Source organism: Manduca sexta, chromosome 9, assembly GCF_014839805.1.
Source record: "Manduca sexta isolate Smith_Timp_Sample1 chromosome 9, JHU_Msex_v1.0, whole genome shotgun sequence".
Taxonomy (NCBI): Eukaryota; Metazoa; Arthropoda; class Insecta; order Lepidoptera; family Sphingidae; genus Manduca; species Manduca sexta.
Genome location: NC_051123.1, coordinates 2,598,710 through 2,624,681, shown reverse-complemented (window position 1 = coordinate 2,624,681; position 25,972 = coordinate 2,598,710). Strand labels below are relative to the sequence as shown.

Here is a 25,972-nt window from a genome sequence, read left to right as displayed (position 1 = left end):
ACAATTATTTGTCGTTAAAGTACGGATTAAAATCGTTAGATCTAGCACTTGTAAAATATTGCAAGTTTTTGTCAAAATTTATACACGAAGACGTCTGAACTCATTAATTATGTATTTTTTTTTAGTTCAGGTGAATGGTCTATTTTGTTTATTTGTTATTTATTTACACTTGTACGTACTATTTCTTCGAATATTTTAAATTATATCTACAGTGTCACTCATATGAGGTAAGATCGTATACCTAGAATTATTAAAAAAACAAAGTTCGCTTCTAAAAATTTCTTAAGATATTTATTAATTTTTTTGAATGTTTAGAAATTACTATCTAGATCTGAATATGCTCTTTTTATAGATTTTAGGATCTCTGTATCATAGACGGTTTTAGATAGTAGTCCGAACTATACCTGTGAAGGTCCTATCTTTCTCACACATTTCTAAAAGTATAGTACTTTTTTAAAGCCTTATAAAAAATTAACTGTTATATATAGGAAATTCAAAAAATTTATACCATTTAGTATATTTAATAACACATAGCTAAGTTAATAATTCATTATGATAACTTCTATAGAATTCTTGTAAAAAAATAATTCGAGAACACTGTTTAACACGTCGAAAAAGCGTCCGATTTAACCCCAACGCACCTTATCGCATAAACAAGAATACATACCGTATGCAAAATACTTATTTCCATTTTTCACTACCAGCAGAACCTTTGGATGGAATATGAAATTGAATAAGTTAACATTATAACACATAATTAATATATCTCCATCTCTCGCTCTCTGTGTATATGTGTGGTTTTTAGTTCGTATAAAATAATATTAAACATAGGTAATTAAGTATGTAACAATGATCCTTAAATGAGCATTTCGTTATTCCTTATTTAAAAACCTTGGTTAATCCTCGCAGTGAGACGGCATTTATACGATCAACAACCATAACATATTATTTAGTAGGAAAATGCTAGTATTTTTCTACACGAAGGAGCTAATGCAAACTTTAATATGTAATAAGTAGGCATGATAAGCTGCTTCAAACAGCTGGAACAAGACTTCTCTTCCTACTTCTTATCATATCATATCTTACTTCTTACTATCGTACTCCTTATTAATATTGAAAAGTAAATGTTTGGATGTTTGTTAGAAGTGAACGCAGTAACCGTTGAACGAATTTTGATGAAATTTACCACATAGAAAGACCACGTCCTAAATTCACGTATAGCCTACTTTCTATGCCGATAATTTGCTCCCATGGGAAATATTTGAATTGTTTATGGTTTTTTTGAGTAGATTGCGCTGGTCTCCATACGACACTATGGATCGCTATATTAATTTGGGGATTTTTATAACGAAAAAGGCTTATCACACAGACAAAACCGCAAGCAACAACTAATCTCTATGCTTTGCAAAATATGTGCAACTCTACCTACTCCTGAAAAGTTATAAAGCCGTGAAGCTACGCTAACGAAACTGGAGCGTGAATCTCGTGTCACGGCAAACCTGTTCACTAGCTGTGCATCGAACCGACGACGGATTTAATTCTACAGCGATGCGCTAACAAACTAACTGGATCTTATGATAAATAAACTACCAAACATTTAGTTACGTTCTTTTTATAACGGTTACTATTTCAAATTGTATTTCGCTGACGACTTACCATATGAAAGAACTTTCTCGAATATTCCCAGTGTGTACTTTCTATAAATATTATAAAACAAAGTCCCTCTATTAACATAACTGCAATTCATTTGTCATCATACTTTACTATCTTCCTTCATCATATTAGGTAATGAAACAACATCATTTATATACATTGTTATTTACAATGTATGAATTTTCTAATCTATGAGGATAGTAGGTATAAAATAAATTGATCACATTTTATTTTTCATCGAAGTCGTAATTTCGTAATTAGACATCATTTAGTTTTTGATTTAATCATATCATTAATTTCGTTTACTAAAAAGACCAAGTCTATAATTAGCAAAATAAATACACTAGATATTTCTGTGACTAAACTTTCTCGAATATTCCCAGTGTGTACTTTCTATAAATATTATAAAACAAAGTCCCCTTTTCTGTCTGTCTGTAATGTTATCGATTTTCTCAAAATCTACTGAACTGATTTTTATGAAAATTGGTATGGAGATAGTTTAAGACCCTGGGAATGTTATAGGCAACTTTCTATCCCGGGAAAATATATAGCAGGACTTTTATCCCGGAAAACTCCATCACACGGGCCAAGCCGCGAGTAACAGCTAGTTTTAGTTTAAAACAAAACTACAGAATCTATTTTAAAAATATTTTTAGGAGACTAAACAATCTATATCCCTTCAAGTAAAAAAAGAATTTTCGAAATCGGTTAATAAGTAACTGAGTTCTGAGGTATCAAACAGTAAATATAAAAATATACACGTCGACGTGAGACGTCCTCTTTTTCTAAGTTGGTTAAAAACAGAATATTTTGATTGAAGTTAACGTGTAAGATGTTTGAAGTTTTTCATTTGTCCATTATTGTTTGTGATAAACTGCACACATTACCTATATAATATAATTATTTTTCAGACATTTCATTACATTTAAATTTCGGTCGCTTATCAATTAGTATTGAGAGTTGTTTACGATATAAGCGGGTTATAGCGAGAGATAACCATCTATGCGGGCTGTTAGCAGCAGGTCATTGCTAATCTTAACCGACTTTAAAAAGAACGGATTCTAGTAGTCCAATTGAAATGTTTATTTTTACGTCTGAGTATAGCTCTAATGTTACCTTTAGGTATAGGACCTTGGACGTCAAACATAACCAAGAGAACTCATCCAAATCACATGAGCAGACTTATTAACTGAGAGCAAATCCAGAATAAATTAATAGACTAGAATCCAGACTTTTATATCTCAACTTGCTTTTACTCGCGGCCTTGCCCGCGTGAAGGAGTTTCCCGGGGTAAAAGTCCCGTTATATATTTTCTCGGGATAGGAAGTAGCCTATAACATTCCCATGGTCTTAAACTATCTCCATACCAAATTTCATAATCATCCGTTCAGTAATTTTAGAGAAAATCGATAACATCAGACAGACGGAAAAGGGGACTTTATTTATTTATTAGGTCTTCCAGTAGACTTAACACTAAGATACGATACGAATAATTTAAATATTATAACTTATATCTATAATATAAACCCAAGGTAGGAATACTCAACATGTATATAATCTAAATATATATAACTCAAAGGTGACTGACTGACATAGTGATCTATCAACGCAATGTCCAAACCACTGGACGGATCGAGCTGAAATTTGGCATGCAGGTAGATGTTATGACGTAGGCATCCGCTAAGAAAGGATTTTGATTAATTCTACCCCCAAGGGGATAAAATAGGGGATGAAAGTTTTTATAAATCTTCTTAGATTTTTGACTGATTGAACTGAAATTAAATATTGGAGCTATTATGATGAAGACGTTGGCTTAAATGGCATTTTGATAAATTCAACCCCCATGGGGATAAAATTAATTTGAACCTATCAGTACCGGGAAAATATGTAGCAAGACTTTTATGCCGGAAAACTCCTTCACGCGGGCGAAGCCGCGAGCAAAAGCTAGTTGAAACTAAAAGTGATTTAAACGCCGCAAATTAAACACAATATAATTTAGAGACGTACACGCAATAAAACTTTTTTTTTATAATATTTAGATGTGAAACTGTCCTTCACACCACATATTCGGGCAAAACGCGACGAACCTTAACACTTGACGCGCCAGTAACAATGTTTGTGATCCAGTCTGTCGCCGCGCAACCGTCCCGGCGCAGTCGCCGGTCGCACTCCACCGCGTAGCAATGTCATGAGTAGCCTATGTCTTAGAGTCTTTAGTATAGCCTGACCAGGAAAATAAAGAACCGGCTTCGGATGCGCCACTATTTCGTTTCAAAGTTTACATTGCCTTTATTATTACATGATGATTTTATATTCCTAGTTGGTGTTTCAGTTTCAATTCAAGAGATTTCGATCAGCTTTGTGTGTTACTGGCTTAGGCCGTGGACTTGAAGGTCCTGGTTCGGATCCCTTTCCGAGAAAAACCTTGTTTTTTAAAAAGATTAATACAGAATTGAACGTCTCAGATAACATTAAAGACAGGCGGAGAATCATCAAAAATGTGTTCAATATATCCTCATCAAATTTTATGGCTTTAAAATTAACCAATAGATAGATACCAACTCATACGCATTACTTTTCGAAATGAGTCAAACCCATTACCACTCAGTCACTGAATTCGTCGGCAGACCAAAGCGATTCAATTAAAAATAAACTGTAATATATCAGTGTAGAATGTAAGTTTGTTCTAAACATGGGTAGCGATTGACGCGCACCAGCATCAGTCAATGAATGTACAAAGGCGAGCCGAAATAGATGCGAACGGTTTGTAAACCATGTGGTGTTCTGGAAGTTCGAAGACCTTGATTGCTATGGCGTTGCGGTTGGCTGTGAGTTGAGACAGCGGATACAATTCCCATACTGAAGTCTTCACAGTTGTGTAAGAGGTAGAACGAATATTACACAGATCAAAAATGTTAGGTGACAGGTTTCTGGTTTCAAGTACAAGCGACTATTGAACATTGAAAAATCAAGTTGACTTGCGATTGTAATAGATTTTTAGACTACCGGACATAATAAGACTTAACATCTCATGTCTCAGGATGGCGAGCGCAGTGGAATACCAAACAATACTTTTTAATTCAAGGTGTTGGATGATGTTTCTACTATCTATGGGCGGTCGTATCGCTTACCATCAGGTGAACGGCAAGCTCGTCTCGTCATACAAAGCCATCAAAAAGTTGTAAAAATTACTTGCATCCGTTAGAGGTCGCCTCTCGCTAATATGTGCAACAGTCACCCTTACTGCATTGACACTGGTTGACACTGGGATGCGATTCACCAGAATTGGCAGCTTCATCCTGTTTACTGGAGTGGGATATTTGCATCCCCCCGAATGGCGACCACCGTACGTAAATGTCGCATTCCGGGATCGGCCTGTGTATATCCGGTTCCAACAGGCCGACAAAATTGTGTAGACTGGCAAAAAATTACCTAGATGTATACACTCCACTTACTATCGGATGCAGCGAGGTCACTGTGCTGTATAAAAAAAAAAGAAAAAACTAAATTTAATTATTGCCTCCACAACTTAAAACATGAATGCAATAATTTACCGACTAAAATTATTTTTAAAGCGTCCCACACATATTAAGTATAAATGGCTCTGGAACCTTCCGTCCAATTTGAAAACAACATTTCGAAGAAGTAACAAAAACGCGCCATTGTTGGCGTGGGAAAATCGTTTTTACTGAGGGTTTTTGCCAATTTTTTAGCAAGTGTTTTGCAAAATATATTTAGATATGTTGGTAATAAGTATTAAAGTGAGATTGTTCTGATAAAGTTTATGCCTTATTAAGTAATATTGTTAAAACACATTTTATATCTAAACTTAATATTATAAATAACTCAAGTTTATTTAAATGTCATTGGTTTACTATTACAAAGGTCTATCTTAGTTTTAACTTACGTTTCATAAATTAGATTAAAAATTTTCATGTTGGTAAAAATATAAAAAGAAATCAATTCATAATTTTCTCTTTATTTATCTTGCTGGATTATTGGAAATTTTCACCGTAAAACTTAGAACCATGTAATATATATTATTCAATTTGCACATCAAATATAACATAGAACCTTGTTATTTTGAGCCGGAGAGGTCTATATTTTCAGATTCAAAGTCTGAATATTTTTTTACTAAAGCGCGGAGCACACGCTTTTGGCTTGTCATAGTAATAAAATGTCGGCTACGAGATGTCAATATTTGCTTTTATAAAGTTTCTTATTTTTTTAAGACATTGCTTTTTAACCGTCCTAATTAAACATAGTTTACAGTTGTTTCAACAAATAGAGAAGTTGGTAGTTTCATTTAAAACAATTATATTTTTTTTGTATTGTAGCCTGATTAATATAAAAAAACTACTTTAGCGCCGTCATTTTTGTTTCTACATTTTAAAGTTAATGTCGTCATTACAAGAAATTAGCTCCATATTTCCATTTCTTCATTCTCAGGTTCTTTATGTTCCTGGTCAAGCTATACGAACCTTGACTCCATGAATGCCATCGTTAACTATAAATATAAATTTGTACCAGATATTTCACTTCAACAGCTTGCAATATTAAAATGTATGCTCCAAAGGAATTTCGATAAGAATGTGTGAAAATTGAAAACGCGTTAGCAACGGATGGAAGCAGGCATGCAGGGCATTCTGGGCAATATCGGAAGAGATATGACATGAGCGCACATCGCTGACAGTGACGTCACAGCTCGGCTGCAACTTATGTAAAACCTAGGTAGATATTGCAGTGGCGAAAGGTGAATTTTTTTCAAAGAGAACCCGACACAATATATAGGTACTAATACTCATAATTAAATACTAGGTAAATTGTATATAAAGGGAAGCCGGTTGGAATAGGGTTATATGGACCCTTTACCACTGAGATATTGTATCTTTGACTTCTCGCACGACCAACATCTCAGTCCTCCCCGCGGCCATAAAGACTGCGAAGTGTACGAAACATTGGGAGAAAATTATAAAACAAAAAACCGTGATAAAATCTGAAAAAACTAGTTTAATTTCGATGTCTAACATTCGCGGAAACAAAACAAATCACAAAAAAACAACCAATACATTAAATTACAAAACTGCTAGAGAAATGTGGTCGTCAAACTCATTTGTTACTTGTTCTCACACAGCTCTGTTCTATGGCTACAATGTCTTTTAAACTGGAACATACTTGCATTTTGCATAACCGTAAGCAAAGACATCGCTATTGCTGCTGCGTAACACTGAAGTATATTGTACTACCTTAGTGGCGTAGTTATAATTGTACCCGGTACGAATACAACTACTACATTGAGTTCCAGGATTCGAACACCGGGTCAGGCCCAAAAAATAAATGTAACTGGGTTTTTCCAGCTTAAAAATTACTCAGGCGCAGCTCGGAGTCAGGAACTTGGCGGTGGAACAGACGTAAAGCCGTGGTTCCTGCACCTGATATCTCTTTGATCATGTCGGATTGCCGTCTCACCGGACCATGAGAGTGAATCCGTGTATTACGCACACACTTGTTCACTATAATAGCTCGTGCATACCTAGCTAATCTCCGTTCAGATAGCCCGCCATGGTTAAAATTCAGAAGAAAACAATGTTTTTTTAACGGACATTTCTACACTGAGTAAGTAACTACCCAGTAGTAGAGGAGGCCCGTAGTAGGAATGGGACAGTATATAACACAGGATATAAATATTATATTATTGCTTTGTAATTTAATATACAAAATTTTTACCTCTAAAATACATAGCACTTAAACACATCAGCCTGCAACGCCCACCCCAAGATATTTTAAGGCACGCATTTCCGCGTGGGCGGACGGAAAATAATATTTCCCTTAAGAAAACTTGATACAGTCATCAAGTGCCTCGGGCGGAACAAGTACCATGTTCCGGGTGTCTCGGAGTTTGAACAAATGAATGCGACATTTTGAAAGTCTGAATAGAGGTTTTTATAGCTTTGAGTATGATTGAGTACGTCTCTGTGGTCTCGGGTTTGAATACTGCGTCGGGAAAAGTGATATTGGATATTTTTCAGTATTAACCAGGAGTCTGTTTGAGCCCAATATGGACACTATCACATCATAGGACGGAACACATTTACGTGGGCCATTATAGCAGGTTTTAAGGCCTTGTGTTCGGTGGTCGATATCTGAGCAGAAATAAATATCCTACCAGCAAAATAAATATATACGGCGCCTTCCCAATCAATTTACCTTTAATAAAAAATAAATAACGCTCCCTAAACCAACATGTAACAGTGAATTTTAACAATACCGTTCGATATCACGGCACCTGTTCGACCCGGGCGCCCGGCGAATTAATTAAGAACATCAATATTTTTCATACATGAATATGTAACGGTGAACACAGACGACTGGTTTTAATCGCATCTGAATAACTAACGAATTTATTTATCGATGGACTTTATGTTACTTAAATTATTGCCTATTTTACGAGCATATAAATGAACTGTTCGAAACAGCAATAAAAAGAAAAACAATTGTAGTTTTTCTCTTCTGTGTATCATGTACTGTAGTTTACAGCTTAAACTGATTTTGAAAAGAGCAACACCAGAGTTTCTTGCCCGTTCTTCTCTGGTGAGAACTGCTTTCCGAACTGGTGGTAAAGTTAATATTGATGGAATCTAAATAATCTATAATATTTTACAGGTACACATATATTATTTCATTTCAATATAGGTTTTAATTAAATAGCTTATTTGATTCGTAATAAAATTACTGCGCAGTAGCATTTTCGAGGTTTCTTTTACGGGTGCAATGGCTAAAAATCCCTAGTATGTCAAAATATAGTAAAACATGGATTTGTGTAGAACTACGCGCTATAAGCATACTCTTCCCAATATGCTATAAAAGAGGTGAGGTAAGTTTGCTGTTTTGTGTCTTTAGTAATGTTGCGAAAAGCCTATTCCCCCTTCTTTTCTGACAGTTTCCATTCTTCCTTGAAAGTCGAAAGCCCACAACTCTTCTGGTAATGCAAATGAGTAGTAAATATTGTGCCCTTAGGTAAGTATTGTCCTACTAACTAAACGAATACGACATATATATCGTCTGTCTGTCCAATACAACATATATCGTCCCTCTGCCGACACTCTAAATGTGCTCCACACAAACAGTACACAAATATTGAGATAACCGTCTACATTATTCCGAAAAGGTCGACATTTTTTCTATTCGTTCCGTCAAAAGAATATTTTTACGACTTCCAGAATGATAGAGTTGTCGTGGGAACAGAAAATGTATGATATATTACTGTGTAGTATTTTATGTCGGTACATTTGACTATTCGTCATTAAATTTTAAGTTAATTTGCCTTCTCGTCTACAACAATAAAACAATTGAACAAATTGCTATCTAGATTTCACTGTTTTAATCATCAAAAAAATAATATATTCTGACTCTTTAAATGATTAATTCGTTTGATAGTATAGCTATAATATTATGTATGTTTACCCAACTACACAACTTTTTTTATTTAATTTAAAATTACTCATAAAGAAGAAATACATACATAAAGTGAGAAGCGGCGGTATTATAGGTCTTTTTATACTATTATTACAAAGCGAAAAAGTATGTAACTTTGTTAGTATGGGGCTAATCTCTGGAACTTCTAAATCGATTTACCGAGGAAAGGCTACTTTTTATCTCGGAGAACATATATATCCCGGATAAAAATATTCAGACGGGGGAAGCCGCGGGCAAATAGTTGTTAATAAAATGCCATGGCACTTCCGAAAATAGACGACACAAGAAGTACCATCTTCCAAAAATCAGTCTCCCTCTGTCTAATAATGATTTATTTGGTATACCTAAATAGAATATTTCTTAAACAACAAGGCTTCCTAATAAATGAGTTTATATAAAATCCTAAGATAAATATTACTTTCTAGGAAAATTCATTCATTTTAATATCTGAGATTCCCTTATTAAAAAAACACTGAATAAATAAAAAACAACCACATCATGCTTTTATCCCTGAAGGGGTGAGCAGAGGCGCAACTAAAGCATCCGCTTTTAGCTGTATGTATTATGTCCTAGTCTATCGCAACTGCGACCACAAACTCACTCCGGGCTGAGTGTGAGCAGAAAACCCATTATCACTTTACCCGTCCCGAAATCCGAACCTGAGATCAAAGCACTGCAATCATAATATAACTACTCCACCGAGACGGTACATAAAAAAGCAAAGTATCGAATAAAAATTTGCTGGTTTGGAAAAATAGGTAATTTGGCTTAACTCGTTGCTTAATGCGTGAGCTTTCTAATCGAAATAAATTTTCATAAATTAAGTACTCATAATTGAGGTGTACCGAATTGTTGTTTGACACGATATTGCGTTGGGCAGTAACCTTATAACACGATTTCTGTCAAAAATATTTTTTCATCGTAATCTAGATTGTTTTCAATAGCTATAAAGATATTAGCGCGTGTTCCAATGTATTTAAATGAATGCAATTTGTGAATAAAAAATACAAATACCTGACTTACTGTTTTATCATTCCTTGAACCTAGAAAGTTGACATTTTGGACAGAAATTCCCTTTTATGATGTTTACTAGAAATAACAAAATATTACGAAATTCAAAATCTTAGGAAATAATGAAGGTTCAAAGTGTTTAGAGACTTACATGCGGTTAAAATCGGTAGCTCAATCAAGTAAAATATAAGTTTACTAATACCAGCGATAACCTAGTTGGAAATGGAACGGACTGCCGAGACGAATGTTTGCACGTTCAATACCCAAGGGCACGGACCTATGACTATTCTTTTTTTATAACCCGTTGCATCTGATGGTAAGTGGAGTTGGGCCCAGACTGTCGACTGACGACAGCTGTTCCTCGCCAGTTGACACAATTATGCCGGCATGTTTAAAACCGGATATACACAAGCTGATCTCGAAACGCGACCCTTACGTGGACCACTATGGCGGCTTTTACTCCTCGTGTACAGTTGTCGCTATTCGGGCGAATACAAATATCGTACCTCCTTCAAAAGTATGTGTTCAGCTTGCCTACACATTAAACTATTTATACCCTTACTTCCAACTTCAAAACATTCGTAATTTTTCAAAAACTTTACCATTTATGAATAGCTACGATTTTAAAGCCATCAAGTTATTTCGCAAATAAAAGTTGAACAAAGTTTAAAGTTTATTCGGCAGTAAGAGCGTAGTTCTGGCATGATGTATTGGTTTCGAATGTACTGGGGTTGAATGCTTGTATTAAACCGGGCAAGCGCGACAAAACACCACTTTTGAAAGGTTCTGTATCAGTGGAGACGAATGATTTTTTACGAAAACACAAAATATAGGTACTCTATGCATAAATACGATCTGCAAATCGTTATGATGATAATTAGAGTCTACAGATATTCCACATGAAGAGAAGGCGGCAGGAATCATGTAATATGGTCACTCTGTCTCTCTTCTGTAGGTACTTAGATTAGTTTATTTTACTTGTATACTTATATAAAAGTATATCTTTAATACTCTTGCGTGCGGCTACGTCCATATTAAGAAAGTCTGTTGGGAATAAAACGGTAACTACACAATCCACTTTATTTACTCTTTGGACTCCAATCCGCTTACCATCAGGTCCAGTTGGGTCATTTACTTTGCCCGTATGAAAAAATACAATAATAAAAATTGCCGATATGAGTTTCCAATTTTATCTGTGTATTGCTGGGTTCATTTCTAATAAAAATCTTTACAAATACAATTCCATTATATTTAATTCAAATACAGAACCCTAAACTCAAGTGAAAAATATGAGGAAGTTCGAAAATTTTCCGTTAGTTTCCACGGCTTCTTCATACCAATTGCTCGGTTATATTTAAGTCTTCCCTCTATGAAACTCAACAACTTTGAACGCTTTCGAAATTTCGCTTTGTGAGGACTCTCGGTACCATGGTACAGTTCGCTGCATTACGTTGCCACACACACACACTCACACCTTTTATTCCCGCGTACTTTTCACCGTGCGTAATACATAAATAAAATCTTTCAACTTCAAACTCAACGATTTTTTTAAATGAAATGAAATGATTTATTTGAATCTGTAAAATGTTATACATTATTTAGATTCCGTCAATATTAACTCTACCACCAGTTCGGAAAGCAGTTTTCACCAGAGAAGAACGGGCAAGAAACTCTGGTGTTGCTCTTTTCAATCAGTGTAGGGTAAAGACTACAGTACATGATAAAGTAAGAAGAAAAAAAACAAAAAACAAAACAAAAACAAAAACAAAACTAAAGAAACAAAAAAAAATAAAAAATTAATTACCAAATTCATAAATTTAAACCGTTTGGATATAATTAGCTGCATTATATATTGTCCCACTGCTGGGCATGGGTTAGCACTACGGGATTAGGCCTTAGTACACCAGCAGGTCTAGTTCAGTTTGACAGACTTCACATATCCTCAAAAGTCTTTTAGAGTACTTCTCAAAGGTTGTTTTCCTTTAACTTTAAAGCAAGCGATAATTCACAAATTCAGATAACTTTAGAAAAGTCAAAGATGCGTGCCCTTGGGTTTTGAACCTGCCTTTGTCTTGACAGTCCGTTTCACTCCGAACTCAGCTATCGCAGCCTAACCTAACCTAACTCTTTTGATAACTAAAATTAATTATCCAACACCATACCGTTTTCATAATAAATCATATCGTGTAAGACAAAGTTAACAATTAAGGAGTTATGTCGAAGAAGTTGAACAATACGAGGGATTCGCTCCCGTCTCGCGCGGAACCGAGAAACCTGCACAAAGAACAAGACCCTTGTTAAATCATGAGCTAGGGCCGTGCTTAACCTCAAAACAGCCATATTATATTCAATTAGAGCTGATTTTTCAATCGTCACATAAATTATAATCTGACTGAATATAGAAGTCACACAGATTGATTATATTATAAACACAACTGTCATTTTTCATTTGTTTCTGTTGTAGTAACGAATAAATTTTACCTGGCCATTGAAAAATTAGCTCTTAGTGTAACCAATTTAATTCCATTAACCTAAATCCTGAACTTATTAGATTTGTGTTGTTTATTACACCTTCGGGGATATAATTTGTGTTTGTCAGTTGTTAATAAAGTAATTGCAACGGTGAAAGAAATATGCATTATACCTTATAATTTTGATGACTTCAATTTTATAATCGAATTCCAAACAATTAAAGCTTATAAGATCGAAACTACATAAACATCTATTGCCTTATCTAGAAATCGAATCCCGTACGATCGCTACGTACATTATAAGACGACTGTGAATTAAATAACTTTAGTAAATATTTAAATAATAAAACCGTATAACCACCTTCCTCATAAATACAAAATGAGTGCTATATCAGTTTGTGAACTTTCTTGGAAATTTCATAAAGATGGTAAAGTGTTCGTACGTTGCTATCCGATAGACATACTAATAAATATAGATATTGTATGCCTTGTGTAGTAAATATTCCATTTTATATCGTTATAGAAATAAGAATCCACTTAGACCATATTTGACACAGAAGAAGCTTAGACTTGTATCCACGATATAGGACTGGTAAGGTAAAGGTACCCATGAAGGTTCACCTATTTTTAAAATCTTCATAAAATTCTTTCATGAAATCATATTAAAAAAATATTAATTCAAATGCAACAAAATATAATTTAATAATGTAAGAACCGACAAACCTCGTATTATTTTGCACTTAAAGAAAAGAAAATACTAAAAACGTGGATGGTGGGCCTAGTTAAGAACCGAGCTTACTTCGGTTACACGATTTTATACCTTAACATATTTTCATCCTAGACTGTAATAGGAATGATAATGATATCTTATGTTTATGCGAATCTTAAATTATTCAGACGACCAACAACTCTGTCCCTACATAATCATAAAGACTGCAAAGTGTACGAAACGTCGGGGTAAAATAAAAGCCACGATAAAATTCAAAAATGAGTTTTATTTCGACATAAGGAGATTAAGTTTTACATCAGCTATTTGAATGATTGGGATCTGTTATCTGAAATTTAACAATACATTAATACATCCTCTTTTGATCAGAGAACGAATTCAGGACCTCTCGTTTTCACTGAATTCGTCACACTTCGAGTCAAAATATATTTTTAGAACCCACTTAACATATCTTCAATCTTGTATTTTCTCTTCAAGCTCTTGGTTAAGAATTATTATTCACAGTGACAACCCTACAAGTTAGCCCAGCTCCGCGCTAACCGCAACTTAATTATCTTACATCAACTTCTCTACTTGAGAATTTTAAACATCTTCCATACTTATTTTATCTTGTGAATACTTATTATGTCAATCTTTTTTAAATAGATCATAGCCAGAATTTTATATTACACATTATTTTATTATTATATAATGCTATGAAAATCGCTGTATGGTCTTATGCTCAGGTAATGGCAATTTACTCGCATACTTTACATAGCTGGATAAATTTGAATACGCTAACTGCTCTTTTACATAAGTTTGCCATGTACCAAATTACCAATGTCTCATAAATATCGCCCTTCCTTCCCCTCATTCCTTCAGATAGTAACTATAACCTTAACGATTTTTTAATTATATGTTTTAACTTTGAAAAATGTTAAAGATTAAAACCAAATTATTATTGTAATATCTATTAATAACTTATTATTCATAATTCCACAAAGCGTGTCAGTATATCATAGCTTCACAAAGGCTCGGTGCAGCTGTCTGAGATAAATTAACAATGAACACATTATTCATATTATCTCTCTTCGTATCGACGTAGTGTGTAAATTACCACTCCAGATGTTATTTGCATACTATCTGATATTTGTGCTCGTTTGCTTAAGACTCTTAAAGAATATGTGACTATAAGTATTAGTAGTTAAACGAAATATACACATAAATCAACTCTGTTAGATGAGATTTTACAGTTAAATTGCCATAATTATTAAGAAGTTGCAATACAAAATGATATCGCTGCGTTTTATTTGTGGAAAATATTTAGGTTTCGAAGAAGATACTCGTTTACATTTAAAATGGAACCGAAACAAATATTTGCCACAGGATTCTTCTAGCTCTTTCAATATGAATATCTCATACTTCCTCGCCCATAATTCCCAATTGGCCCACACTCCCGCTGGCCATCCTTAAGTATTCATCTCCACATCAACCTAGTAACGTCGAGCCTCTGCCCCTCATATTTTATTCCCTCGTAAGCAGATCTTCTAATGTAAACCTTCGTAGCATCTGTTAGAGTTCCTTTTGTATCAACATCTGGAACGATAGCCTCCGCAGCGGGCGTATTGTTTATTCTTAACACTAATAGGATTTTATTTATTGATACTGGTGAGGCTTAGTTTGAGTTACTTTTATCTCCGACGTCTTAAGACTCAAAAGTTAAGCCTATTAGGAAGTTTCTACCTTAAGTGGTACGTTGTTTGTCTGTTTTGGTTTAGGTCGACTGAAGATATCACTGTCTGACTAGAAGTTACAGTTTTAGTGTTACATAGAACCATGATTGGACTTGTGTGCATGGTAGAATACCATCCTGAAGTCCTGAGTTTGCGTCCCAAGTAAGCAAAGTATTAATGTTTTTTTTTTGGTGAGTATCAGCCCGAGGTCTGAAATTTGGCTATATGTACACCCCCTATTACACCTAGGCCGGAACATTCATGACGAAAAGTAGGTACCCTGATTGCACCTTTATCTTCCCTCTAAAATACGTGGAGCGTAACACTCGTGGCGAATAGTCAGTATCCAGATTGCACCTTTGTCTACCCATGCAGCATAAAAACGCGTTCTGTGTTTTGTTTTATGATTTGCATATTTCCAATTAACCATTTCCTTTTTAATCCCCATTCTTGGTTTAATGATAGTACTGCATTGCAGTTGAGAGCGCTCATCGCTCTGAAATACATGAAATATCATGTTGCTAGCAATTAGAATTCCTTTTAATGTTGATTTAATCCTTTGTAAGTTCCAATTTTTTTTTCTACAGGGTTGACAGCAGAATTTTGGTATCTAGAAGCAGTAAAGATCACTGAACATCATTTGATCCTACGTTTCCCTTTTATTTTAATAAAAGGTTTTTACATTTTTTTGAGGTAGTGTGACCGAAGTAAACCCGGTTCCTTACAAGGCCCATCATTCAGTTTCTAGAATTTCTTTGTGTTGTAGTGCAAAAACATACTCTGATTATTTGCAAATTCTTTCATTACCAAATTTCATAATAGTATATAGGTATTTTAGTCATATGTTGCAACTGAATCAAAGATTTTTCTTCAATATTTTTCATGACACAAATTTATTAGGATTTCAAAATTAGGTAGCCCTTTAAGGGTTCCTTTACCTTATAATAAGAAAGCCCTACCTATAACAATTCCACTTCATAATACAAACAAAATACTTTAATTAACATGAATAAATCAATAATACCATTAGTTTAAAGTTGATCCAGCCGGGAGTCAGTCCGCAGACAGAATACGTAATAGAGTTTGTCCAATCTCCCAAAATCTCAATTAATATTCAAAAGTATCGGAAAAAGCGGTAGATGTTTACTCGTTAATATTGATAAGGCGGGTTTCCGCGCTGGTTACTAGCACATAAGGTCGATAACGAAATATCGAACACTATTCAAAATATGTAAAGCACCACGCGTTTCTCCAAATATAAGCAAAGTATGTCACCCAAATTCGGTCAGTTCACTTAGATCCCAACTCCCAGGTAATATAAAAGTGCATGATTTAACCAGGGACATTTCCAAATTCTGAGCTGTTAACAAGCAGAAGAACCTAATATAATTTTACTCAACCAGGTTCGAATCTGGCAAAATCTATATGAAATGAGCTCGATCTGAAATGAATATTGATTACTGTTTGAAACCTGTCACTGCAATGTTGAGGTCTTGGATTCGATTCCCGGGTCAGACAAAGTGATATTGGATTTTCTTATAGCATCAGACCGGAGACTGGAATTTGTGCCCGATATGGCGATAGGCCCATCCACGTCTGAGGACGAAATAAACACGGCGGAAAGTGGGTGCTCCAGTTGCGTCTCTGCCTACCCCTTCAGGAATAAAAGGCGTGATTGTGTGTCTAAGTAATTGTCACAAACGGATTTCCACTAAATAAAAGGCACAAGCAAAAACTAGTAATAGTATAATCAAAAGCAAAAAAACACTGAGCTAATAATAAAACACAAAAAAACTGGTAGAACAAATCTGTGTACAAGGTGTCAGTCAAGATTAGGGGTTCAGCGGTGGCCGAACACGGCGTTTTACTGTAAATAATAAAGCGAATGGGCGACCGTGTACAATGGACCGCTTGGCCTTTTACATTGTTTATCATCCGAGGTAAGGAATAGAGAGGGGTAGAGAGACATCGTCCACGGTACATACGTGGACGGTAAAGTGACCCATTGCACCAGATAATAGGGGACCGTCCTGTGTTTGATTTTGTACATTATTCTATATGTAATGGTTAATATTACGAAAAAGAAACCCTCCTGCGAAAACTGCATTAAAATTGGTTAAAAAATGAGCCAGTAATTCATATTTCAAATATTACTATGTGCCGAAGTGGGCGCGAAGTGGGGATATCGCTTCATCTCTTTCTTTCGCACGCGTCGTAATACCCGATGACGTCACACGTGGGTATTGCGCCTCTTTTCTGTTTCTTGTTACTTACCCCTTCTACCGAAATTGAAAGACTTATAACTTGTTGATTTTTTACCGGATTTAAATAATTCTTTCTGTGTTGTAATTTATATAACGTAAATATTTGATAATAATAAAGAACAAAAATGAGTCCGGTGGTGTTGAGTCTAGATCTCGACTGAGGAGAGAAGATGCCGGATTGCATATATAAATATATATCTTATATCTAAATACCTAAGTACTAGGTAATCACAAGATAACCTTTTATTTTTGAACACTAAGACGACATATAGACACCGGCGATAGCCTAGTTGGGTGTGGAACGGACTGCCGAGACGAATGTCCGCAGGTTCAAATCCCAAGGGCACACACCTCTGACTTTTCTAAAAATCATGTGTGTACTCTTTGTGAATTATCGTTCGCTTTAACGGTGAAGGAAACATCGTGAGGAAACCTGCACATCTGAGAAGTTCTCTATGGGAATTTCGAAAGTGCGTGAAGTCTACCAATCAGCACTAGGCCAGCGTGGTGGACTAAGGCCTAATCCCTCTCAGTAGTAGAGGAGGCCCGTGCTCAGCAGTGGGCAAGTAATACAGGGCTGATATTATTATTATATATTAATAAGACGACATACTGTAAGAATCATTTTACTGTGCACGAAACACGAATTTACAACGCTTAGAATACAAAAGCATTTGTTTGAGAGGACAAGTACCTGAGCCTCGGAGGGACCCGCGTGCCGCATAAATTAACATAATATGTCCTCACTTTGTATTAATTGTAAGTGGAAGTAAAGTAATCGACATGAAGACCAGCCCTGTGTTATACTGTCCCACTTCTGGGCACGGATCCTCTGCCGCTGAAAGAGCTTTGGCTAAGGAAAATTAGTTCTTAATTCAAGCTGGCTTAGCGCATGTTGGTAGACTTCATACCTTTGAAATTCTTATGAAGTATTCTTAGCTATATAGATTTCCTCACGATGTTTTTCTTTAGCGTTACAGCGAGCATTAAATAAATACATAAGTCGCTTTGAAAACTCATGGTGTACCTTAGGATTTGAACCTATGGTCCTTCGTCCCGGCAGTCCACTAGGCTATCGCCGCTTAAATTATTTACAATAGGACACGCAATAGTAATGACGTTACTATAATAAATCTAAATATTAACGGGTAAATATAGCGAGCGATGTCGACGACCTGCGCGGGCTGTTATGTCGTCTGATCACACTTCCAATATTATTTTATATAATTTGTGGTTGGCGGCGTGACCTGCATGTTTAGGGTTCCATGAACGCTGAAACAGAATCGTTACTTTGTTTTCTTACCGTACTCTGATGGTGTAGTCCAAAAGATAGCCTAGTTGGGAATGGTATGGACTGGCGAAACGGACCCATTTCTGACTTTTCTAAAAAGATTTTGGTGTGTTCTCGGTGTGAATTATCGCTTGTTTTAACGGTGAAGGAAACATCGTGAAACCTGCTTGAAAGTTTCTCCTTAAGAATTTCGACGCTATGTCAAGTATACACTAAAGTCTAAATCCTCTCAATAGTAGAAAACTCCCGTGTCCAGCAGTGGGACAGTATATAATAAATAGCTAGTATTAATATTTATTGATTTTTAAATGGCCTGTAACTATATCGAGCACAAATAACATCTCGATATATGAAATTCTACAGAACTCCCAATTAAATGTGCTTCACTGATGTAGGTTGATAGCAAACGGTTTTATCGTTGTAGTTGGTGTGAACCGTCGGTGCTGGGCTCTAACTCGCAGTACGCATGCGATACTAGTTACAGCCTTGAATAATTGCGATTCGGAGCATTGATAACGAGAAAATATAAAGCCAAATGAAAATGGTTAGAAAAAGTAAAACTACAAACCACGAACGGATTGGAATGTATGGCACCCAAGTAGACCAGCACCTGGAGTAAAATACTTCTCTTTACCTTGGCGAATTACAAAGTGGGAGATTGATTCCGAAAAGTTTCACCTAGTACATAATAGGAGATTGATTCCGAAAAGTATCTTTCACTAGTGCGAAGTCCACAGCAATACCAAATATGTTATTTATATTAATGGTAGTACAACAGTGGTCTCTCTGCACCTGATGGTAAGTGAAGAGATGTCCAAAACATGTCGACTGGCAAAAGATAAACATCCCCGGATGTCCGACACAGTTATGCTGGCTTACTTAATTGCTTATTCACGCTCCGCTTGAACAACCCCAAGTTATATTACTGCACCCATTCTTCATCATACATTCCGTCCTATGAGACAGGGGGCGAGCAAATCGCCATATAAAAACATCCAGACTTATAAAAATCCAACATAACTTTACCCGGAAATCGAACCCAAGCTGTCGTGCTTTCTCTTTTAGTGTCTTCACTAGACACCTAGGGAAGTAATGTATTCCCGGCGTTCCTGTAACCGCAGTTAACGTAATGAGTCCATTACCAAACAGACCACGTACACAGACCCCATTTGTATTTTCACTGATTGGATAACATTAGTTAATAAAAAATCATTAAAGGGATTGTATAAATTATTCTGTCTGTGTCCCGCTACGAGAGTCCCTGAATCACTGTAGCGACCACTAACGCCATCTATACGACGCCAGCGGCATCTGTTTAAAGAAATCAAATTAAAAATCCAAATATTTCATAAATGAGCAGATTATCGGAATTAAAAAATTGCCTACGTGAAACATGATGTATCCGTGTGAAAAAATTTATCAAAATCTGTTCTGCGGTTACTTTACAATCATTTTAATAGTATGGTTAATATAAATTAATATTTGTTATAACTTTATTATGTGGTGTGTTTGATGAAACATAATACGGCTATTTCTATTTTCCAAATTACCTCAATATTTGACTCAAGACACTTCTCGCAGCATATTGCGGAACAGATTTTGCCAACAATTAATTCAAAACACAGGCTATCTTATCCATTTTCTTCTTTTATATTACGGCTGCCACCGTTTGTTTGTCGGTGATTATATCGAGTAATAATCTATCTTATCCATTACAACTTATGTACACCTTGCAAATTGGTAGAATACGACTAGACAACATTAAATTTTTTCAACATACTCAAATGTTTATATTTTATATAACATATTTTATGAAACTAGATCTAAAATTATGAGAGCCATATATTTTTTCAAAATTTTGATATTTTCACTTTGAATTTTGTTTTATTCTAAAACGTCTTAAGCACCCAATGACGTCATATTTATGGAGCAAGATGTAATGACGCCTTTGCTTTGCAGTACAAAAAAAGTAAAAAACGAGACAGTTGTGACGTATCTATAGTGACATTGATAAATGACAGTGTATTGGTTTTTGAAATAAACCGGGCCGAGGAAACTACTTTATTCAACCGTATGTATGACGTCATCAAGCATTTCCCGGGTTTTTATTTTTTTCTTCGAAATTAAGTTTAAAATAATCCATTATCGAATTCAGAGCAGTAAAATTAAGAAATGGTATTTTTACTGTAGGCGTACGTTACGATTTTATAATATTGTCAATTGTCGCTAATATTATTTAGCATTTACCTTTGCAAATATATTATAGAATTGAATACTGAAAACATAGAATAGTATTATTTAAATAACTTATTTAATAGAACAAAATATAACATTACATAAAACATGTTATATTTTATCCTTAATTATATCGTAATTAAGTATATTTGAGGTAGCAAATTAATTAACTACACAAAGGACTGAAGCCTTTCATCTCGCGTTGTGCTGAAAAGATGCGGCATCTAATAAGTATTGTTAAAGTATGTGAACAAAGAACCACTTATTATGTTTATACATACATACGTAAGAGATCAGAAATAGTCTTGCTTTAATTCAGGTAGAGATATATACCTTTATTAAGATATTTATAGCGCCAATTGTTTTTTTTCCCACGAATAATGGTGATAGTAGAGTTTAAAGAAAAAAAGCGGCGATAGCCTAATTGGGTGTGGAACGGACTGCCAAGACGAATGTCCGCAGTTTCAAATCCCAAGGGCACACACCTCTGACTTTTTTAAAATCATGTGTGTATTCTTTGGGAATTTATAGTTCACTTTAACGGTGAAGGAAAACATCGTGAGGAAACCTGCACATCTGAGAAGTTTTCTATAGGAATTTCGAAGGTGTGTGAAGTCTACCAATCCGCACTAGGCCAGCGTGGTGGACTAAGGCCTAATCCCTCTCAGTAGTAGAGGAGGCCCGTGCCCGGCAGTGGGACAGAATATAATAAAGGGCTGATATTATTATTATAGAGTTTAAAGATTATATCCGAAATTCTTGCAGGTATTGAGGTTTCCTTAAGCTTGGTTTGGACTAGCGACAAAACTTATAGTTTACTTCCCCAACGAATTATTACACTGTAAACAATTATGACGATCTAATTTTGAAGATTGCAAGATTTGCGGCGAGTCACACTAGAATTATTAAAATATTACCACTAGTGTAAACGCATCTTGAATTCTTGCGCAATAATTATTGCAAGAACTTGCTGGTCCAAACTTAGCTTTACGATGTTTTCCTTCACCGTCAAAACGACGATTAGGCGCGCAAATTATTTCGACTTGTTTACAGACACATGACGCAAAATGGCGGCATCGAGCTGTCCAACTTTGGTTCCTGTACACTAATTATAATTAACTTATTAACTTTATTTTATTATTGGTAGGGTTTATATGATATTGTACAAATATTGTTTTTATTAAATGTATCAATATTATTCGTCATTTAAAATCTAACATAGAAAGCGCGAACATAATACGGTTTAAATTCAAAAATATCTTCGCCGTTGAAGACCGATGGAAAGTTAAAAAACGAAAAGGAAACGCAATAATATATTTGTGACGTCATAGGGAATCACAATGCACGCGAAAGAAAGAGATGACATGATTACCCCCACTACGCACCTATTGTTGCGCTTTACAATACTTGAAATATAAATTGCTGTCCATTTTATTAATTTTATTACTGCTTTGACAAAAACACCTTTTTTATTACTTGCTATTACATAAAGAATAATTGCTAAAGTCGAACATTGTATACCCTATCCGAGAAGAACCGCCACTGAGTAGAAGCAATTGATTTAAAGACTGACATGTGACTTCCATTACTCAGTATTACACCAGTTCGACTAATCTAATGAAACATCCTAAAAGTTTTCAGTCCCTAATCAAACAACCCTAAAATTGTCACAAAATCCTCACTCCCGCACTATCTCGCACCGCAGACCTACGCAATGTCTACTCCAGTTTTATGACAACAACGTCTAAAAGTAATTAACACAGCCATCAAAAAACATAAGACAAACGAACAGACCGCCCTTCTCTTTCCCAAAACATTCGCATTTCATCTTACAAAGGGTTCAAAGCCGCCGTATAAAACGGTTTACACTGCCAAAGGTTCTTAAACATTTAAGGGAAATAGTCAAAGTATTGAACATCCTTTTGCTGGTGGTATGTTATATCCACCTGGATAGCGACCACCGTACACAAGGCGTTAAAACCCGCTATAGTAGCCCACGTAAGTGTCGCGTTCCGGATTCAGCTTGTGTATGTTCCAACAGGCCAGCATAATTGTATCGACTTCCGAGGGACAATTAACTCTCGTCAGTCGACATTCTATTTGACCTCACGTTATTTTAATATATTAGTAATTTACTTAAAAAAATTTAGTTAAAATTTTCCTACAAGAACTATCTTCATATTAAATTTCATCAAAATTCAATAGATTGTTTCTAAGTTTATGGTGTTCGGACGGACAGGCAAACGCGGCGGAAGACTTGTTTTATAATTTGTAAGGATTGTTCCAATATAATTACAGTCGAATCCGTTTATAATGACATCGAAAGGAATTGACAAACACGTCATAATAAGCGGACGTCATACAAAGCGTTTTGTGAAAAAAAAACATTTTTTTGTAAATGGTATGCATGTATTTAAGTACTTTAATAGAGAAACATAGTAACTTATAAAATGTATGTATGTATGTATGTATGTACATAAAAGTTGTATTTTTTTAATATAAGTAATCTGTAATTTTTGTCTGCTTTTGTTTTTTTTATTTTATTGTAAAAACAGTCTCTAATCCTATTGTGTATAGAAGACATCGCTATGGTCAAATTATCGTTTTCAATATTGCTATGAACAAATCAGGATAATAATTGTGCAGCTTTTAATGCCTCTTCTGCGGTAGGTAATGGTTCTTCCTCGACTTCTTCTTCCCCATCACTGAGATTCAAAATAAAAACGAACCACGTGCCGAACGTCGTCGGGCATCAACGAACATTACCGAAGGCGTAAAGAATCATGTCGGTCATTATAATCGGACATAATTTATTAAAAGGGGTCACAATAAGCGACATGTCACTGTAAGGGAAGTCATTATATCCGACTTTTTTATAAAGAATCTTATATGAAAACCAAACTTCGTAGTGTAATTACGTCATAATAAGAGGTTGGTCAATATAGGCAGAGTCATAATAAACGGATTATACTGTATTTGATAACAACACAAAATATAATAGATTTCAAAAGCAGAAAACTCTGTTCTTCAACACGAACGAAAACACAAACGCACATCATTCTTTAACTCCGAAAGAGTAAGCAAAGGACACCTATTTTTCGCCATAATCCGTCCATAATGTGATAAGGGGAGAAGTTATCGCCATTTTGGAAAAAAATTACAACCTCTGGGCTGATACTGAATAGAAAAACCCATTATTACTTTTCCCTGACGCGGGGTTTGAACTAGAGACCTCAAAATAAATATATTAACATTACATCACAATCTCTAGACGACGTTGCGTTTTGAGAGCCGCTGGACCGACGCGAGCTGCGCCATTGAACGTAACAAAACAAAATAAAACTGGTGATAAAACGTAAATGAAAACCGTGGTGGGTTTAACGGGGGGGCTTTAATTGTTTAATCTTTGAGAAACGTGACCGTCGGAACATTTCCATTGTATCATATTTACATATTGAAATCTGCTTTTAATATTGATGAAGTGTCCATAATAGGGTAATCGACTTATATTTATTTTTTTATTATTTGAATTTAAAAATAGAATGTGAAGTTTTGGCGGGATCTTTCAAAAGTCATGTCATTTTATGATTATAAATTCAATATCTTGTTTTTTTTTGGAAATATTATCTACTAAATAATTATATTTTAATTATTGCTTAAATGTAGTGAGTTTAAATTACAGTGACAATGGTGTATTTTCAAACTATGGCAATAATTCGAAATATATTTTTAAGGTGTCCATTTGCTTTACTGAAACTATTGAAAGGGCGATGGTACTTTTAAGGAGTACCTACCTGCTATATTGCACAATGATTGATTTCTACAAAAATGACACAAAATCATTACATACATTACTGTAGCAGAGATGCAAAATATTGTCTTCGCAAAGATAAAAATACATGCACGTCTAACTTGCATGAAATTTACGATAATGTATTGTTCCAGGCACACAGCGGTAGACGTGAGCAATGGAAGCAACAAAGAACATGAGAATGGAAGGTGGCAGCCATCGGAAAATGTTGACAGGTAAGACAGCAGGGTCAAAGAATTATGGCCAGCAGAAACTAGAACAAATGACCAGGCGTAATGAGACTTAACATCTTACGTTTTTTTATTGCTCCGTATGACAAGACGAGCTTGCCGTTCGCCAGACGGTAAGCGATACGACCGGACATTAACAGTAGAAACACCATCAAACACCTTGAATTACAAAATATTGTTTAGTATTTCGCTGCGCTCGCCATCTTGAGTCATGAGATGTAAAGTCTTATTATGTCGAATATTTACACTGGCTATAATATTCTTCAAATCGGAACACCACAGTGACTACACACAGCTGCTTGGCGGCAGAAAAAGACATTGCGGTGGTACTTACGCAGACGGACTCTCACATATGAGAGAACTACCTCAAGTAATCATCACTCTGTGCCACGCAGTACTTAAAATTTAAGGGTCTGTATGGTGTTGTTACTATTTGTGGCCGCCCATAGGCCGCCATTAGGCGAGCGGACATACAAAAATAAAATATTAAACATGGTATACTCTGCTAAATTAATCGGTTTTCTTATTAAAATTAAAATTTTACATAGCATAATATTCTCATATACGGTTTGAGATGATTTCATTTAATGTAACGTAGTAGTTACGTGTAGACAATTTTAGATGATATAGATAAAAAGAAATTCCGCTACATACGTTGTGTCAGAACAAATTTATAATTTCCTGAAAGGTCACATATCCCTTAAGGGTTTGACGCAAACGCGAGTAATGCAGCTACACTTAGCCGATCTTATGCGACCCACGATGAGATGAGGGCGAATCTATCAGTATTTTAACTAACTACAATCACATACCACCAATAAAATAGTTTAACTTTCACAAACATACTTAGCGACGCATTTTTCTTAATGGACTGCAGTGAACCTGGTGTTGTTTGGAGTGGGGACAATAAGAATGTCGACTGACGAAAGATGACTACCCCTCGACAGTCGTCACAATTATGCCGGCCTGTTGGAACTGGATATATACAACGGCAATAAATCTCATGATTCCATAAGAACTTAAATACTCTACCACCAGAGAATCAAGATTTTTATACTAATATTATTTTAACAATCGATGTCATAATCTTT

At 35.3% G+C, this 25,972-nt stretch overlaps 1 protein-coding gene across 1 annotated transcript in view; it reads left to right on the top strand.

Annotated features, from left to right (window-relative positions):
* Positions 1-25,972, top strand: part of LOC115448919 (calcium/calmodulin-dependent protein kinase kinase 1) — an 89,009-nt gene that overhangs the window by 42,367 nt on the left and 20,670 nt on the right. The window contains exon 2 of the mRNA XM_037437004.1: positions 24,786-24,866. Within this exon, the coding sequence (XP_037292901.1) occupies positions 24,786-24,866 (81 nt within the window). The remainder of the gene's footprint in view (positions 1-24,785; positions 24,867-25,972) is intronic.